General features: G+C 51.2%; 2 protein-coding genes across 4 annotated transcripts; both read left to right on the top strand.

The window, feature by feature from the left end:
- Positions 1-296: 296 nt before the first annotated feature.
- Positions 297-6,040, top strand: LOC308624134 (uncharacterized protein C10orf95 homolog; the record flags this gene model as incomplete). Its single annotated transcript, XM_081247102.1, has 2 exons — positions 297-986; positions 5,423-6,040. The coding sequence occupies one exon, from the start codon at positions 297-299 to the stop codon at positions 954-956; it is 660 nt and encodes a 219-aa protein (XP_081103228.1). The 3' UTR covers positions 957-986; positions 5,423-6,040.
- Positions 6,041-10,598: 4,558 nt separating this feature from the next.
- On the top strand, positions 10,599-18,013 carry CUEDC2 (CUE domain containing 2). 3 transcript variants are annotated; one of them, XM_081249797.1, is made up of 9 exons: positions 10,599-10,796; positions 16,021-16,107; positions 16,463-16,606; positions 16,701-16,762; positions 16,850-16,971; positions 17,057-17,239; positions 17,381-17,442; positions 17,539-17,599; positions 17,684-18,013. In XM_081249797.1, the coding sequence occupies exons 2-9, from the start codon at positions 16,034-16,036 to the stop codon at positions 17,828-17,830; spliced, it is 855 nt and encodes a 284-aa protein (XP_081105923.1). In that variant the 5' UTR covers positions 10,599-10,796; positions 16,021-16,033; the 3' UTR covers positions 17,831-18,013. The 3 variants fall into 3 exon arrangements, with proteins under 3 accessions (XP_081105923.1, XP_081105924.1, XP_081105922.1); XM_081249798.1 differs by having other exon boundaries at positions 10,599-10,735; positions 15,931-16,107; XM_081249796.1 differs by having other exon boundaries at positions 10,599-10,735.
- Positions 18,014-18,047: the final 34 nt, after the last annotated feature.

The raw sequence follows: 18,047 nt of genomic DNA on the forward strand, positions 1-18,047 counted from the left end.
AGAGCATTTCAGGACTGGGGGCTTGAAAAAGGCTTGGGCCCTTCTTGCCTGCTGGGAGCCTGGGGTTTGGGTCCAGCCCTAGGACAAGAGATGAGGTGGGAGCTAAACTCCTTAGGAAGAGTTCCCGAACGGGCACACGTGCAGGGACCCCTGCTGTGAACCAGAGCCCCGGGTAACCAGGCCCCAGGGTGGGTGGTGGAGATGAGAACAAAGTGCACCCACACCCCACACCCCCACCCCAGGTCTGCACCAGGACGGGGCCCCAGTAACAATGCCGGCCGCCTGAGCTTCACACCATGTACACATACTGCTGCCTGGCGCCTGGGCAGAACGTCTGGCCTCTGCTGCAGCACCTCACCTACACCTACCTGCCCGCCCCTCCGCTGCTGCCCCCCATTCAGGCCCACAACTTCTGCAGCCGGCCCCCGAGCCTGAGCGCGGGCGGGTGGGCGGCTCCGCGGGAATACCACTGCTTCCACGCCACAGGCGCGACGCTAGTGGTCACGCCGCCCTTGTGGGCCTTCCCGCAGGCCTACGCCGCGGCCCTGCAACCGCTGTTCCCAGCGCCCGGCTACCCAGGGCCGTCGCTGCAGGAGCCCGCAGCTGCGGGGCTGGCGGCGGTCGAGAGCGGGACGCAGTGGCCGGAAGGCGGCAGCCTGCAAGCTGAGCTGCGCTGGGGGCGCGTGGAACGTACGCTCGGGCCGGGACTCGAGCTGCCGGACTTCGTGCGCCGGGAGTTGCGGCGAGCGTACGGCACGTACCCCCGCACCGACGTGCGCGTCACCTATCGCGGCGGCGAGTTCCTGCTGCAGGGCGCGCCGCGCGTGCGCGAGCCCGAGTACCGTACGGAGAAGCGAGTGGTGCGCCGGCCAGCCGGCAGCTGCAGCGGCGACAGCAGCCCCGCGGGGGAAGCGGCGGAGCGCGGCCGCCGGAAGAAGAGGAAAGACTTGAGCTGAGGGCGCCGCGAGGCCCGGCGGCCGGTCAGGGTGAGCACGCGCGCGGCTCTCCTCCTGCCGCCACAGCTGTGCGCTGGGGCTGGGTGCACCTGTCACCTCTTTTTTTTTTAACCACCGCCCACTTCCTGCACTTCCTTGATTTCTCTCAGGTTATTGCTGGATGGCGGGGCAAGGGCGAGAATGGATCAAGGACATCTCTGAGTGGGTGTCCTATTAACTCCTTCCTTCTACTTGGACTTGGGAAGCCTGCGTGTGTGTGGTGGAAGGAGGGCCTGAACCCTTTGTTTCCTCTCTCCTTCCTGCCCATCTTCTTCCCCTTTGAATCCTGCCCTGCAATAAGCCCCCACTTTCGCTTTTTCCTCTCCTCCCTCCAGCAGAGCTCTCCACACTCCCCAAGCTGAGGGCCCACCTATCCCCAGCTTGTAAGAAAAGTAAATAAATGAGTGAAGTCAAGTGTAGGCTTCAAGATCATTTTTATGCTTGGGGTTAGGGGTTTTTCTTCATCTGTGTAATGTGAGCCTTACTTTCCATCTTGGGGTACAAGGTGTTGGAGGTGAGGATTAGAGTGGACCTCTGGAAAAAGTGTGCTTCCTCACTGGCTGGGCCTCACTCTCCCTTAACCAGCTCCCTTCCAGCGCAAGAGGACACTCTTCTAGGTCCTGAGGCCCACCACCCCCAGAGAGATTCCGAGGGCATAAGCTATTTTGTTGAGGCGCGGATGACAAGCATGGCTGAGGAAGGCTGAGGAGGGGATCCATAATCAGATCCATAATGGCTCTGACATTTTCTAGACTCTGAGCCTCAGTTTCTTCATCTGTAAAAGAAAAAGAAAACCAACCCAGCCTACCTGGAAAATATACCAACGTTTAAATTTAAGATGAATGTCACTTCTTGTCTCCTGATTCTTGCTAACAGTGTTTAATAGGGTGAATTTGCAATAGTATAGGAGTTTGCTGGAGGGTTAGGCCACACATGCAATTTTAACTAAGGGTCTGGCCAGACCACCAGATCTGATGCCCAGGCTGTATAAATTTGGCTCCTATTGGAACTGCATTCACTGAACTTCCATTTGTGGTTGGCCAACAGCTACCTGGGTATACAGGTATGTTATTGAACTGTAGATCACTTGATTGAACACTGCTGTATTTATGAGCTTCCTGGAGAAGTTCTGTTAAACCTCAGCATTTGGTAAAGCTGTTTCTACTGATAAGTAGTTTGCTTTTATCTTTGAATCACCAAGGATCTCATAATTGATCATATTTTTCTATTTGCCCTGGTTTCTAGGGAGCCAAATTTGCTTAGCATCTTTTGTGTAAAACCTTGATCCTGAACTGTTGCCCCTAGTTTCATCTTATTTTCCTTTCCTTTCTTTTTTTTTAAATTATAAAGACACAGGGAGGTGTTGTAGTGTGATGGGTTTGCTGTGTGACCTTAGATGAATTGCTTAATGTCCCTGAACCAATTTCCTCATTGCAAATGGGGATGATGGTATTAGGACCTATCTCATAAGATTATTGAGAAGGTACTGTGAAATCCTGCACAAAAAATGTTTACCACAGTGCCTGTCATGTACTAAGTGCTCAAAGGGTAGTGTTTGTTTTTAAAAAGTAGTCTCCAATACAGAAGTTTATAAAATAGGAAGTTAAAATCTGTTCTAATATCCCTCACCCCCAAATGATCACTGAGGTACAATCTAGTATTTTCTACTATTTTTTCCTGTTCACCTAGTATTAATTACATAAAATGAATTGCACAGTTTTGCTTGTTACGTTATACATTAAGTATATCTTGGACATCATTTTGTGCCAATGCGCATGGAGTTACCTCATTCTTTAACAGTCATCCAATATTCTATAGCATTTGGATTCTTTCCAGTTTTTAGCTATTAAAAGTCCATCCAACAAATTTCTTGAGTGCCTTTTATTTGCCAGGAACTGTGGTAGGCCCTGAGGATACCATAGTGAATGAGACAGCCATGGCAGTTTCTGTCCTTATGGAAGATATTTAAGCTGAGATCTAAAGAATATGAAGAAGCTAGCCATGCAAAGAGAAGGGTGAGGGGAAGCCAGGCAGGAAGTATGGTGGGTGCAAACGTCCCAAGGAATGAAAGTTATCTTTATTCACTTGACAGGCATTTGAGAGCCCACAGTTTGCTGGGCAGTGTTCTAGGCACTGGTGCTACGGGAGAAAAACCAAACAACTCCCTGCCCTCATGGAGCCTACTTTAGAGGTGTAATGTAGAGAAACAGAGACTGACAACAAGCAAATGGGAATATATGACTTAATGTCATAAGTGATAAGTAATGGGGTGCTGTTTTCAACAGGATAGTTAGGGAAGGTTTCTCTGAAGAGGTGACTCTTGAGTGGAGACCTAATAAAGACCTTTATGAGCCATTTGAATAGCTGGGGGAGAAAAGCAAATACAAACACCCTTTGGCTGGGGTGTCCTTGTCCTCTGAGCGAGCGCGAAAGTGATAATTAATGAGGTTACAGATGAGGCTGGATCCTGTGGTACCTTGAAGCCATGTAGAAAATTTTGGATTTTATTCTTAGGGGATGGAGGGTTATGAGCAGGGGGAAATGTGATGAGATTTTTTTTTTTAAGTTATTCTGGGTACTGTGTGGAAAACAGACTATAGAGGGGCCATTTTGAAAATCGGGAGAGCAGTTAGGAGGCTTTTGAAGTAATACAGGCAAAAAAAAAATAATAAGCTGATGGCTTGGTCTTATTTGGAAGTTGTGAGGGTAATGAGAATAAATGTCCTTGAATATGCATCTTTATTCACATACACGAGTGTTAAATTGTGGAATCTGAAGTCTTAGAATTAGAAATCGAATCATTGAACAGTGCCACCCTAGCAGCACAAGCACAGCCAGTGCCTAGATCTTTGGTTCTAAATTACATTCTCCAGTAAAAGGAACCAGTCCCCTTGGGAAAATGGCTGATTCCAAGGCTGTGGCAGGGAAGGTACAAGATGAGACTGGAACAACTTGTGCCAGAAAATAAAGGACTGATCAAAAATGTCAAAAGAACAAAGGAGCCAACTTGAAGGGACTTCCACTGACCAAATCAAGGACAATTTAAGCATCGAAACAAATAATCACAGTAACAGATTATAACCTGCTGAATAAAATAAGGATCCCTAAGTCCATACTAATACTAACTAAAAAATACATATGAAAGGAAAGCTCTTCCTTATAGTAGAAGGAATAATGAAATTAGAAAATCACCATTCCCAATCATCAGAGTAATGATTGATTCAGGTGAGAATCATTTCTGAATACTAAAACTGATGGGTGAAAGTTTGATGAGAAACTGGATATTTATATAGTTTCAAATATGTTCCAATAAGATATTTATTAATTACAAATTTTAAAATAGTAACCTGAAAAAAAATAGTAACGTGATAATATAATAGGGAAGACTTGTGGATAACACTTTAAACCCCATTGCAGTAGTCCCTCTTAAAGTCTTTCTTACCATCTTTAATGGGTGTCTTAAAAAAATTTTTTTTTTCAATTTATTTATTTTACTTATTTATTTTTGGCTGCATTGGGTCTTCGGTGCTGTACGCGGGCTTCCTCTAGTTGTTGCATGCAGGCTTCTCATTGTGGTGGCTTCTCTTGTTGCAGAGCACGGGCTCTAGGCACACAGGCTTCAGTAGTTGTGGCGCACGGGCTCTAGAGCTCAGGCTCAGTGGCTGTGACGCTCGGGCTTAGTTACTCCGCAGCATGTGGGATCTTCCCGGATCAGGGATTGAACCCGTGTCCCCTGCATTGGCAGGTGGATTCTTAACCACTGTGCCACCAGGGAAGTCCCTAAAATTTTTTCTTTAACAGAGACAAATTGACATCATGTGCTCTCTGATATGTTAAACGGAAAAATATAACATCAGTTCAGCAGTAAGGCATAATCATGAGGAAACCTCAGATAAACCTAAATTGAGAGAAAATTGTTCAAAAATGTCAATGTCATAAGAGACAAAGGTTTCAGGTCAAAGGAGACAAAAAGAGGCATGAAAACTAAATGCAACACACGATCCTGTTTTGGATCCTGGACCAGAATGAAAATTGTTGTGAAGGACAGTGTTGGGACAAGTAACAAGATTTGAATGAGGACTATAGATGAGAGAAAGCAGCATGGCAAAACGTTAACAGTTGGTCAATCTGGTAGAAGGCTAAGCCAGAGTTCTTTGTACGATTCTGGCTACTTTTCTTTAAGTTTGAAATAATTTCTAACTAAAAATAAAAATAGCAATAATAAGTAAATTGAATCTCTGGATCAAAAAGGATACACATTTAAAATGTACTCTGTCACAGATTTTATGTTTTAATCTTAGAGAGTTGTCTGCATGCTGGTAAGCCTCCTCAAATCCTTTTTTGAAACAAGGCAGGCTTCAAGTAAATCATGAGTCTCATACCAAGTTAGGTGTGTTCTGAATCCCCTTCCTTCTCTATCGTCTCAGGTCCAGACCCTTGAAGTCTCTCAACTGCCCCCATCTTGGGACTACCCTGGTGGCTCAGTGGTTAAGAATCCGCCTGCCAATGTAGGGGACATGGGTTTGAGCCCTAGTCCGGGAAGATCCCACATGCCGTGCAGGAACTAAGCCCATGTGCCACAACTACTGAGCCTGTGCCCTAGAGCCCGCGAGCCACAACTACTGAGCCTGTGAGCCACAACTACCGAAGCCCGCATGCTCTAGGGCCCACGTGCCGCAGCTACTGAGCCCGCATGCCTAGAGCCCGTGCTCCGCAACAAGAGAAGCCACTGCAATGAGAAGCCCGGGCACCGCAACGTGAAGAGTAGCCCCCACTCTCCACAACTAGAGAAAGATCGCACGCAGCAACGAAGACCCAACGCAGCCAAAATTAATTAATTAATTTTAAAAAAAGAACTAAGTACATACCCCCCAAAATGCCATTCACAGGAATTTAAAAAAAAAAAAAAAAAAAAAAAACACTTCCCCCATCTCTGAGAATCCGCATTGCTCACATTCTTCCCCCAGGTCTTCCACATATGCCCTGGAAATGCCCAGAGACTGCAAGCAATATACCCCTATCCCCCAGCCCCAGTGAGGGAGGAGGCCCCCAATTACAGGCTTTTTGAAGGAAGTACTGCCACTCAGCTCAGTCCAACATGCCAATCCTTCCAAACCCCAGTGCTTGCTCCAGCCCTAGGATGTAAAGAAGCCCTGCAGGGAGCCTAGATGCTTCTTTGTTCGTTCTTTTCTTTGAACTTAACCCTTAGAAGCTTAGAACTCATAAAACATCTGGGCTGCCAGGGACTTTACTGTTCACCTGGCCCAACCTCCTCAGTTGACCTTACGCTGGGAAACCAAGGCCAGAGAGAAGGAGTGACTCACCCAATGTCACACAGTAGGTGGGAATCCAGAGCTTCTAGATCCCAGCAGGGCTTGGGCTACCAAACTCATCTTGATGGCCTTCTCCTCCTGGCCTCGCCACAGCTTTACCCAACCCTGGCATCTGGTCTAGAGCCCTTTGCTCAATAAACCCTGACTGACCAATTTTAAACCCTATCCTACCTCCCAGCTGGGTAGCTCACATCCTACTGAAGGGAGGATAATAAGAATCATAACAGGGAGTTCCCTGGTGGCCCAGTGGTTAGGATTTGGTGCTTTCACAGTGGAGGCCCAGGTTCGATCCCTGCAGGGAACCATCCCGCATGCCATGTGACATGGCACAGCCAAAATACAAAAAAAAAAAAAAAGAAGAATCATAGCAATCTCACACACTTAACTGAGAACTTACTAACTATGTGCAGGCACTGTGCTAGACCCCTGTACAAAAACTATAATTTAATCTTCGCAAAAACCTTGATGTGGATATAATTATTATTCCCATTTATAGACAAGGAAACTGAGGCCGATAGAAGTTAACAACTTACCCAAGGGTACATACAGAGAATACACCTGGGAAATCTGACTGTAGCCTTAACATCTAGGCCAAACTTCCTCTTCATACATGAGACACACTCAGCAAAACACAAGGAACGTTTATTGAACAGCCACTCTGTGTAGGACACGGGACTAGACACTATGGGGCTCACGAATCAAGCCCCACTGGAAGCGGAGTGCGGAGGATTTGTAGGAGATCGTATGCATCATTGAGGGGTTGAAGAAGATTCTTGTAAGATGCATCTGAGAGAGGCTTTGAAGGATGTATAGGATTCCAACAGATAGCGATGGAATGGAGGTGTCCCAGGAAGAACTGGGGAGGGATCAGCGTGAATAAAAGCATGGCAGCAGGAGCAGGAAGTAGCAGGGTTTCATTGGAGGACAGGTTATAACCAGGGAGCCATGGAAGATCAGGCTTGAAAGCTAAGTGGAGGCCATACTTTGAAAGACTTTAATGGCAAGGTGAGGAGTTTGGGGGAGCCATTGAAGTCTTTGACAAGAAGAGTAACTCGAAGTTCTTAAACGTTCTGGCAGGTGGCAGCACGTGGCTGGGACGCTGTGAGTCTGAGACAACAGGTCCCCCATGACCTCAGTATTGACGGTACAGCACAGCCGGGCACCAGAACGGAGTCCCAGGGGGCATTTGCTAGAGCTCACAGCTATGGGATTCAGTTCTCAGAGCCGGATGGCCCAAGTGCTCTTAGCCTTGATGCTGCCCTCCTGTGCTCCCTTCTGTGAATTTCCCCCCATTCCCAGGATGTGTCAGAAGAGGAACCTGGGATCTCAAGATTCCTCCTATCCCATCGAGGGTCTGAGCCTGGAGCTGAAAATAGGGGCCCATTGCTAGGGAAAGAGGTAAGGGTTCTCTAAATTCTAACAGGATACTGATGTAGGATATGAGGGGAGGGGACTCAGGGCTGTGGTAGGGATTCCGTGGGTACTGCAGAGTCAGACCCGTCATCTCCTGCCCAGATATGCTCCTGGTGGGGCCAGATGTGGACTGGATGGGCAAGGGGCTGGGGGAACAGCCAGAACATGTACACTGAGAAGGGCATTTCTCTAGAGAATGAGTGGCTTCCTGAGCCAAAGAGGACCCACAAAATGTGGATCCCCAAGATAGAGAGAGGTCCAGGAGTCCCAACTCCCTGAAAATCCCTCCACCTGAAGTGAAGATCTGAAGTACCTGGGATAGATAAGGGAGCAGAAGAGAAAGACTTCCCTGAAACACACATTGACTTTCTGCAGAGTTAAACTGAGGGCTGGGGTGCTATTCCCATTCACAGGGCAGACCTGCAGCCTATCCCTGGAGTTGGAGAGGCAAGCTGGCAGGCTCAGGAGTCACCCTACCCCCACCCTGCTTGAGTTGAGAGAAAGGGGTCTGCACTTACCCATGAAGCCTCTTCTCTCCCTCCTGGAGCTGGATCTACAGTGATGCTCCCAGAGACTGCTCCTTAAATAGGGCCCGCCCCAGCCAACTCCCGCCCCCGCCCCATCCTGGCTCTTCTGAGAAAGGAAGAAGGTGTGGGAGGGCCAGGCACCCTGCCCAGAGAGCCCTTGCTGACCTCAAGCAAGAGTGGGGACCCTCCTCTTCCCCCCCCACCCCATCTTTCAAAGCATTCCCTTCCTCACCTCAGTCTCCGAGTCCCTCCCACCCCTTGAGACCAGCCAGCTGGGTTCTTTCTCTGCTCTTAATGTCTGGGAAATCTCTTTATGCCTAATTCAAGCCCAATTTCCTCATTCTGAGGTTGGATGATGGGGAACTGATGTGCTAGGGGAAGCTTCAGCGCAGGCTTCTGGCTTCTCCCATCAGCTCAGGAGACCCAGCATCTGTTGCAGAATTCATTTGACAGAATGGGGAGAGAGGAGGTATCGCTATACCTCCTTTCACCTCATGTAGCTTCAGGCACCATCCAAAGCATAAGTGGAGTTTGTTCCCATCCTGTGGAGAGAGATTGAGACCTGAGGGGACAGCAAATCAGGAGCTTAAGGTCCAGCCTGCTGTGGAATGTCGAGAAGGACAAGTGTTCCCTGGATCCCCTGCCTTACAGTTTGTGTGTGTCCTTGTGCCTGTGGTGGTCCCTCTCCTCAGCCCACTCTCTGTCCTCTGACTCCAAAACCTAACCCTTGCTGCACAGAGTTGAGACTCTCCAGGGTCTGAACTGGGAACTGAGGGGCTCCCTCTAAATGGTCTTTCCCATCATCCTTCCCCGAAAACGCAGGAAGTTCTTTCCCATGATAATATGTAGCTACATCCAACTGCTATTCAAGAAACAGGCCGTGGGGGAGGGGGAATGGTATGCCTCAGGGATGGCCACAAGGGTCCTGAGCCAGGACTAGGGACAGCTCTTCTGAGGAAACCTGAAAATTCCTGTAATGGAGGTAGTAGGGAGAGGAGAGTCATCAGTATTGTGCAATAGAGGGGGAGGGAGGATAGGGGACTGGGGGAGGGGAGCGATGGCCAAGTCTTTAGAGGGCTGGAAGCTATCCATCACCCCTTTCCCAGGGGCCTGCTTGGCCAGAGAACAAAGTGGCTGTCACCCCACCCCTCATTAACCCCAGCAGCACCAGGCTGGCAGCAGCAGTGCTTTTACGGGAGACACGTCGCCAAAGGTGCTCCCTCCTTCTTTCCTCCCCTTTCCTGCCTCCTCTCCCCAGCAGCCAACATCTTGCTCTCTTTGAGGCCAGAGGATCCTGGGGGGGGGGGTGGGAGGCTGCTGTGAGGGACAGGACTGGAAGAGGGAGCAGTGATCCCCTTTTGCTCCATATTTTGGCACTGCCTCAGTCCTTAGGGAAGAGAGGATGGGACTTTCTACCTTGGACTGTGAGCTCCTGTGGATAGGGATAATCTCAGGGTCCCCAGCGCCCTACAAGGGGGACTAGCCCTGAAAAGAAGCTCATCGCTGCTGATCGGGGATGGGAGAGTTCAGCCTTGAATGGAACTCCTTCCTTCATGACCCATTAAAGGGTTCTTGGGAAGGGAAGGCTATGGGCTTCCCCACAGGGTAGCACCGGGAAGCTCCGTAGCAGGAAGAGAAAGAGGAAGCTGAGGCCTTACAGGGTACTGGAGTTCAGCCGTCCTGTCCTAAATGAGAAGCCCTGCCAACTCGGGCATGAAGTTACTGGGGGTGGGCATGGCCTGCAGGCCGTCGTGGATCTGCGCTCAGGTGGATCCTCGCTCAGAGCACCTGCTGCCCCCCCTCCCCCATCCAAACCAGGCTCCAGGTCCCAAGACCCAGGCCCTGGTAACCCACACTAATCTTGGGGAAACATCGCTGTTAAGAGAATACAAAGGAGAGATAGACATGGCGGGTAAGTCAGCACTTAAGAGTTGTTGGGTGACAAGGCTTGAATATAGACTGGACACGAAGGGGGAGAGACACGGGATTTGGGGAAGAACACTGGGTCTAGGAGTAGGGCCACCAGAACCAACCAGGGAGAGACAAGGGCGGGGTGGAGGTGGGGAAGCTACAGGATTTGAGGGCGGAGATTTGGGGGCGAGGAAATAAGACGGATGGGAGGACACTGGGTGGGGTCACAATGTTCTCCCGTCTGGGCAGACGGCAAGGCACTAGGAGGGGATAACAGTCAGTCACTGAGACTCCACCCACTGGCTGGATCTCCACGCCTAACTCCTCCGTACCCTCAACAAAAATGGCCGCCGAGGGAGCTCGCCCAAAGCTCTGAGACAAATGAGAATGGTAGCAGAAGCCCCGCCCAGTTGTGGGCATGCCCTTCTTAAAAATGGCTACCACAGCGCTTCTGGAAAGAAACCGCTCTGGGCCCCGCCTTTGATCTCGTTGGTGGGGCTGGGGGATGAGAGCTGCACCGCGCGGGACAAGTCGCCGGCGGCGCCCGACGGAGCAGGTGATTTCCCCTCCAAGCCCCGGCCCAGGGCTAAGAGAGTCGCGGAGAGCGTTGATCCAGGGTACCCGTCCTGTGTGTCTCCCCACGGTACCCCCGGGGCCCGCCGGAACCCCATCTCTGATTCTCGCCGTGGCCTGTATCAAGGCACATCCTAGCTTGCTCAGGCCTCCCTCATCATGTGTCCCTCAGGGCCGCAACCGCATCCCTGTGCCCTCGGGCCCACTATTCTGGATGCTTATAGGTACTCCGCTAGCTCGTTTAGGGAGCTCCTGCTTCAGGGGTGGGCCATCCTCGTGGTCCCACTTCCTGTATTCCCCCCTCCCCCCATTTGTGCTCCTGCCTGACTTTGGGTGCCGGAATCCCTTGTGTACCCATCGGTGTCCTTGGCTCCTCTAAGACCTGACTTGGGGGTCAGGGGACAATGATGTGCTCTGGAACCTGCGTTATGGGACGAGGGCCCCAGGAGCTGGGCTCCGTAGGGGCTGGGAGAAGCAGTGAAGACCTCGTTTCTAGACCCTCTCGAGTGCCCCAGACTTCTTCCACTCTGCTTCCCAGGATTCCTCCTCCCACATGGCCTTCTGCTCTCCCTCCACCTTGGGCGTCTCCCCACCCCAAGGGAACAACATGGTACTCCTTCCCCCAGTCTCACTTAAACTTGTCCAGGGGGCTTTTATGGAACATCTGGAAAGTCCAGGCCTGTGCTTGTTCCTGGGGATGCTCTCAGGCCAGCTGGGGGCAGTGAGGATGGGGCAGTCAGGGTTGGCTGCAGGAAGGAAGTGAGGCCTGCAGAGTGAGAGGCAAAGGGAAAGACATTCTGAATGGGGAGAATGGTGTGAGCAAAGATTCTGAGGTAGGCAAGAGGGCCAGCCAAACAGGAGAGGATCAGATTACAGGCTGGGGACTGACCATTTGCATCATGAAAGGTGGTCTAGTGTAGTGGTTAACAATGAGCCAGACCGCCTGGGTGTAAATCTGCCATTAACTTACTGTGTGGCCCCTGGGCAAGTTACTTAACCTCTCAGTGCCTCCATTTCCCTTTGGGTAATATCAATATGATATATTAGTATCTATATGTTAATGTAATTGTGAGGATTAGGTAAGTTAATACATGTAAAGTGCATAGAACAATCCTTGATAGATTGTAAGCAGTCAGTAAATGCTAAATATTTTTACCTTCATCAGAGGTGTTTAAACAGGACTCATGACAGGATGACAATTACTTTTTTTTTTTTTGCGGTACGCGGGCCTCTCACTGCCGCGGAGCACAGGCTCCGGACGCGCAGGCCCAGCGGCCACGGCCCACGGGCCCAGCCGCTTCGCGGCACGTGGGATCCTCCCGGACCGGGGCACGAGCCCGCGTCCCCTGCATCGGCAGACGGACTCCCAACCACTGCGCCACCAGGGAAGCCCGACAATCACATTTCATGGGTGCAGCTAACCAGTGAACCCTTATTTGGAGCCCCCAGGAAGTAATGGGGCTCTGTGGGCTATATCCAGAATTTGAAAAGTCTCACGGAAATCATGTTCTTACCCTGGAGAAGGCTGGCTGCTCAGGCTGCAGCTTCCCCAGCTTAGGGACTGTGGAGGAGAAATATTAGGAGAAGCCTCTGGGTAGGAAAGAGATGCTGAGGAAGCCTAGGGGGATGGAGAAGGGTGACAAAGAAGTGGCAAGCTTTGAAGGCTGGGTGAAGTTTGGGCAGCCCAAGAACAGGAGGAAGGAGGATGTTCCATTAGGAGACAAGCTAGAGCAAAAGCTCAGGGCAGGAAGACTTTTTATTTGGGCACAGTGGGGTGTTTCCTAATAATAACTCCCTGGCTCTTGGACCTTGGTTAGAAACCTAGGGGCATCAGACACATCCCTGAGAGCTTCTTCCCTAGAAGCTTTCGTGCAGCATCCGTGGACTTTTGTCCCAGCAGAGGTTGGCAGGCAACTGCTAGCAGGCAGGATTGGTATAACCCAGGGTGGATGTAGGTCTCCACAGGGGGCTGACCTCTTGGGGGAGCTGCATGATGGGATCTGGTATGCCCTGTCTGAGCCGTTCTCTTCCTCCCCAGGGCCTATGGTAGGCTCTGGAGCAAGAGGCTGTCCCCCCTGGTAGGATAGGTCTTCCCAGTTCTGCTGTCCTAAGCGACCCCTGTGCTGTCACAGTAACTCTGTGTTACCAGTCAGGGGACAAGGGAGCTGCGATACTAGATGGTAGCCCTATCTCAACCCAACTGGAGGTCTTGACATCTCCCCATCCCCTGGAGTAGCTCCCAGAATATACACTCACTCAACTGGGTGCCCTGGATTTATCTCCTGACTACAACAGTCAAGCCAGGTGACTTTGGGCAAGTCATTAAACCCACTGAGCTTCAATCTCTTCATTTCTAAAGTGGGGAGTAACTGTTTATTGAGTGTCTACTTCACAGGAGACACTGAGTGTACATTGATGAATAAGCCAGGAGTGTAGTCTCTGCCCTCATGAAACGTGTGGAAGAGACATTAAACATTGCCCCAATAATGTTTTAATTATAGCTGTAAAAGGTACTGCTAAGTAAGGAAAAGTGTAGTCTGCAATGAGGGTGTAAGATAGAGGAGACCAAACCAGTTCTAAAGGGTCAGGGGAGCATCCCTGGAAGGAAATTGTAAACTGAAACCTGAAAGGTGAGAGGAGTTAGCAAGTGAAGGGGTGGAGGTGGCAAGTTGCCCAGGCAGAGGAAACAGTTTGTGCAAAGACCCTTGCTGTGAAAAAGCTGGAGTGCTGGCAAGCTGAAAGCAAGCCGGGGTGGAAGGGAGTGATCCTTGGTGGGGGCGGGGGGGGGCAGTGAGGCTGGAGAGATGTAGGCAGGAGTAAGGCCCTGAATTGAGGGCCACAAAAAGAATCTGGACTTATCTGAAGGGAAGCAGGAAATCACTGACAGATTTTAAGCAGAAAAAAGTGTGATATTTTGGTAATATTGTACAGCCATGATCTTTGTAGAGGATAGGTTGTTGGGGGAAAGATGGTAGTGGGGAGAACATTTAGGAAACTCTTGCAGTTAAGGCAAGAGTTGGAGCCAAGTGGGAGTGGAGATGGAGACAAGTAGATATGTTGAGGGATAATGGTCAGGGCATGGTGACTGATTGGATGTGAGAAGGCAAGGGGTAGGATGGTCAGTGATAATTCCCGGACTTGTGGCAGGAACAGCTGGGTACATGGACATGCGTATACTGAGGACAGCCTTGGAAGAATAAAAGACTTGGGAGAATGTCAGTTTGGGACATGTTAAGTCATCCCCACAGAGGTGTCAGAGAGGTAGACGTACAAGTGTGTAGCTCAGAGGAGGAGACTGGACTAGAGGATTGGACATTTGGGAATTGGTGACATGGAAGTTGGCACAAGATGTGGGCCCAGATGAGATCTTCCAGAGAGAGACAGTGCAGACTGAGGAGAAAGGAGAAGCAGCTTTGAGCCTGAGCTTTGCTGCCACATTTAGGGGGAAGCAGAGGAGAGGGGGACAGAGAAGGGAGCCTGGGAAGAAATGGGCCAGAGAGGTAGAAGAGAAATAGGAGGATGTGATGCCTCCTAGACCAACATTGGTGCTACTTGAAAGGGCAAATATTAGGTGAAACTACAAGAAATTGCCTTTTTCTTTTCTTTTTGAGATCAAAAACAGGTAATATTGCAAAAAAAAAAAAAAAAAAAAAACCACACACACACACACACAACTTTGAAAAAGAAAAAACAGGTAATATTGGCAAGTTCATATGGTTCAACCTAATGAGACCAAAACCTGAAAAAGTAACTCAGCCCTTAGCCTGAGAAAATTCAGTAGAGCGGAAGCCAGACTGAAGTTGGGGAGAAGTGGATAGAATGGAGAATAATAAGGGAATAGATTCAATAGGACCTGGTGATTGATTGATTGCAGCAGGGGTTGAGAGACGGTGAAATCAAGGGTAACCCCCAAGTTTCAGGTTCGGCAGCTGAGTGAGTCATGTTAGCCGGTGAAACAGGAGGAGGTGCCTGTTTGGAGGGGGAGTACACAGATCAGGAGGATATGGTGAGTTGGGGGTAGGTGAAGTTTGAGGTGCCCCTGGGTCTTCGGAGTGGGGTAATGAGCTGACATTTGGACTTGTGGGTCTGGAGCAGTTCTTTACCACCTAGATGTTCCTGACTACCAAATACAGACTTTTGGGAGTCAAAAGCATGTAAGTAGGAATGAAATAAGTCAATAAGTATTTATCGAGCACCTACTAAGTGCAGGCATTCTTCTAGGTGCTAGGGCTATACCAATGGATAAGACAAAGTACACCCCCCCAAACTCCCTCTTCTTGAAGCTTACATTCCGTGGGGGAGGACAACAGGCAAATAAACATAAAGATAACATGGAGCTGTAGTATATGCTGTATAGAAAATAAAGCAGAGTAAGGGATTGGGGAGTATGGGGAATGCCTAATTTTGGTCAGTTAGTCAGGGAAGGTCTCTCTATGGAGGCAACATTTGAGCAGAGCCCTGGCAGAGGTGAGGGGGATGAGCCATGTGGATATCTGAAGGAGACAGGTAGAAAGAAACTGGGCAAGTCTGAGGAATAGCAAGGAGGCTGCTGGGGCAGGAGTGGAGTTAGCAAGGAGGGAGTGGTGAGGTTGGAGAGGTAAGCAAAGGCCAGATCTTGTAAGGCTCCGTAGGCCTTGGGGCGGAGGATGGAAAGTCCTCCGTAGATAGGCCCAAGCTACTGGAAGGGCAAGGACCTGGCAGGAAGAGAGAATTCATGAAAGGCTTCCCCTTCTATCTGGGCCCCAGAGCCAGAAAAGCCCCTTTGTGCAGAGGGTGGGTGGCCCATTCTGGGTGGGGGAATGGCTGTGCTCAGTCCTGAGGCCTGCTTCTTGGGGGGCTGGACAATGGGTCCCTTGTGGTTGGACTTGGGGGCCAAGTGGCCCTCTCAGTGATGGGATTCCTCAGCCAGGAGGCATGTGACCTCAAGACCTTGGCTTCTTCCCAGAGGGTCTAGGCCTACTGTTGGGGAATGGGGTGGGGAGATGGGGAGAGGTCAGGGGGAGGGGGGAGGGAAACGTCCACTCTGGAAACTTTCTCCTGAGACAGCGTCCTGCCCTGTCTCAGGCTGGAGGAGGTGGAGAGATAGGCAGGCAGGGGGCTGTGGCTCTGCTTGAGGGAGCGGGGGAGGGCTGAAGAACTGGAAGCTATGGGCAACGTCAACAAATGGTTTCCACGCAGGGCAGGAGGGAGGAGCTGGCCGCCCCTGGACCTGGTGGGCAGGGGCAGGCAGAAGAGGGCCTGACAAGCCTCTGTCTTGTGTCCCTTCAGAAGAGGAGAGAGCATGGAGCTGGAGAGGATTGTCAGTGCAGCCCTCCTTGCCTTTGTTCAGACGCACCTCCCAGAGGCTGACCTCAGGTAGAAGCTGCTCTCCTAGAAGGGTCATGCTGGGGCCAGAGTTGGAGCTGCTGGGCAGTACTCTGGGCCCTGGCCGATGGAAAGACTGGGGTGGGAAGTACTCAGCCCTATTCCTCAGGTGGAGGAGGGCTGGTTATGATTTGCTGGTATGGCCTTAACCTCTCATCCTGTTCCTGTCACCCTTGTTGAACAGACGGGAAACCAAAGCTCTGAGGGGGTCGGGGGGTGGGTGGGATACTCTTCTGGGCTTAAGGCTTGAGGTCTGGCTCCTGGACCCCATGAAGCCCAGGGCTGGAGTCCCAGGCTAGGTGGCAATGCTGGAGGTAACAGGGCTTGTCCTGTCCCCCTCCTGCAGCGGCTTGGATGAGGTCATCTTCTCCTATGTGCTTGGGGTCCTTGAGGACCTGGGCCCCTCAGGCCCATCGGAGGAGAATTTCGATATGGAGGCCTTCACTGAGATGATGGAGGCCTATGTGCCTGGCTTCGCCTACATCCCAAGGTGGGGCCTGGCTGGGACCAAGAGAAGGGGGAGGGCTGGCTGATTGTGGAGGGTGGGCAGAGTTGTCCTTTTACCGCCCTCCTTGCCTTTTCAGAGGTACAATAGGGGAAATGATGCGGAAGCTCTCAGGGCAGTTGAGTGGTGCCAGGAACAAAGGTGAGTCTGGGAATTGGGCACTTGGGTGGCTCAAACCCCCATCCCCCAAAGCCCTGGCAAACCTGTTGCTCTTTCTGCCTCTTTAAGAGAACCTGAAACCACAGAGCTCTGAGGTCCAAGGTCAGGTATCTGTCTCCCCAGAGCCTCTGCAGAGGCTCAAAGAAGAGATGATGTCTTCTCTGACTGCTGCTGGGGACACTCAAGATGAGGTACTGGTAGAGGAGGGTACCGACGAGGGAGCTAGGGCCCTGGAAAGGAGGAAGTATTGCCTCTTGGCAACATTTATGCCCACAGGCATCCGGTGCTGAGGAGGAACTGCTGCCAGGGGTGGACGTACTTCTGGAGGTGTTCCCTACCTGTTCGGTGGAGCAGGCCCAGTGGGTGTTGGCCAAAGCTCGAGGGGACTTGGAAGAAGCTGTGCAGATGCTGGTAGAGGGGAAGGAGGAGGGGCCTGCAGCCTGGGATGGCCACAACCAGGTATCCTCTGCTAGACGGCCCCCCAACCCCATGTAACCTCAGCTATGTTCCACCTTAGTGTTAAGCCCCCGCCCCTAGCCTATCCCCATTTGCTTTTCCTGCTGGTACCCTAGGCCCTAGACAGGCTTCCCCTCTCTGCAGGACCTGCCCAGGCGCCTCAGAGGGCCCCAAAAGGATGAGCTGAAGTCTTTCATCCTGCAGAAGTGAGTCTGGTCTGGGCTGGGCTGGGCTGGGCCGGGCCGGGCCCTTAGAGGGTTTTCCTAGGGTGGCAGGAGCTTCACCCAGCCAGTTTTTGGCAGGTACATGATGGTGGATAGCGCAGAGGATCAGAAGATTCACCGGCCTATGGCTCCTAAGGAGGTGAGACGGTCACAGCTCCTAGGGTCGTGGAGTGGGTGCAACCGTCTCCTGGCTTCTGCTACTCACTACCTGATTGCCTGACAGGCTCCCAAGAAGCTGATCCGATACATCGACAACCAGGTAGTGAGCACCAAAGGGGAGCGATTCAAAGATGTGCGGAACCCTGAGGCTGAGGAGATGAAGGCCACATACATCAACCTCAAGCCAGCCAGAAAGTACCGCTTCCACTGAGGCACTCGCCAGACTCTGCCGGAGCCGTCTAGGCTCAGATCCCAGAGGGATGCAGGAGCCCTACACCTCCACACAGGGCCCACCCTAACTCCTGTCCCCCGTCTTTCCCTACTTCCTTGCTCCACAGTGTTAACCTCCTCTTGGAGCTGCCATGGGCACAGTAAAGGTAGCCCCAGGAAGGTGTGAGTGCATTCTGGTCATTTCACAGCTGGGGTGC

This window comes from Mesoplodon bidens (assembly GCF_964165515.1).
Source record: "Mesoplodon bidens genome assembly, chromosome: 1".
In the NCBI taxonomy this organism is placed as follows: Eukaryota; Metazoa; Chordata; class Mammalia; order Artiodactyla; family Ziphiidae; genus Mesoplodon; species Mesoplodon bidens.

Bases quoted from the DNA above. Each gene is read 5' to 3' on its own strand.
- CUEDC2 (XM_081249797.1), top strand. From the start codon at position 16,034: ATGGAGCTGGAGAGGATTGTCAGTGCAGCCCTCCTTGCCTTTGTTCAG. The intron at 16,108-16,462 runs GTAGAAGCTGCT...CCCCTCCTGCAG, and splicing joins CTCCCAGAGGCTGACCTCAG to CGGCTTGGATGAGGTCATCT. The intron at 17,600-17,683 runs GTGAGACGGTCA...ATTGCCTGACAG, and splicing joins GGCCTATGGCTCCTAAGGAG to GCTCCCAAGAAGCTGATCCG.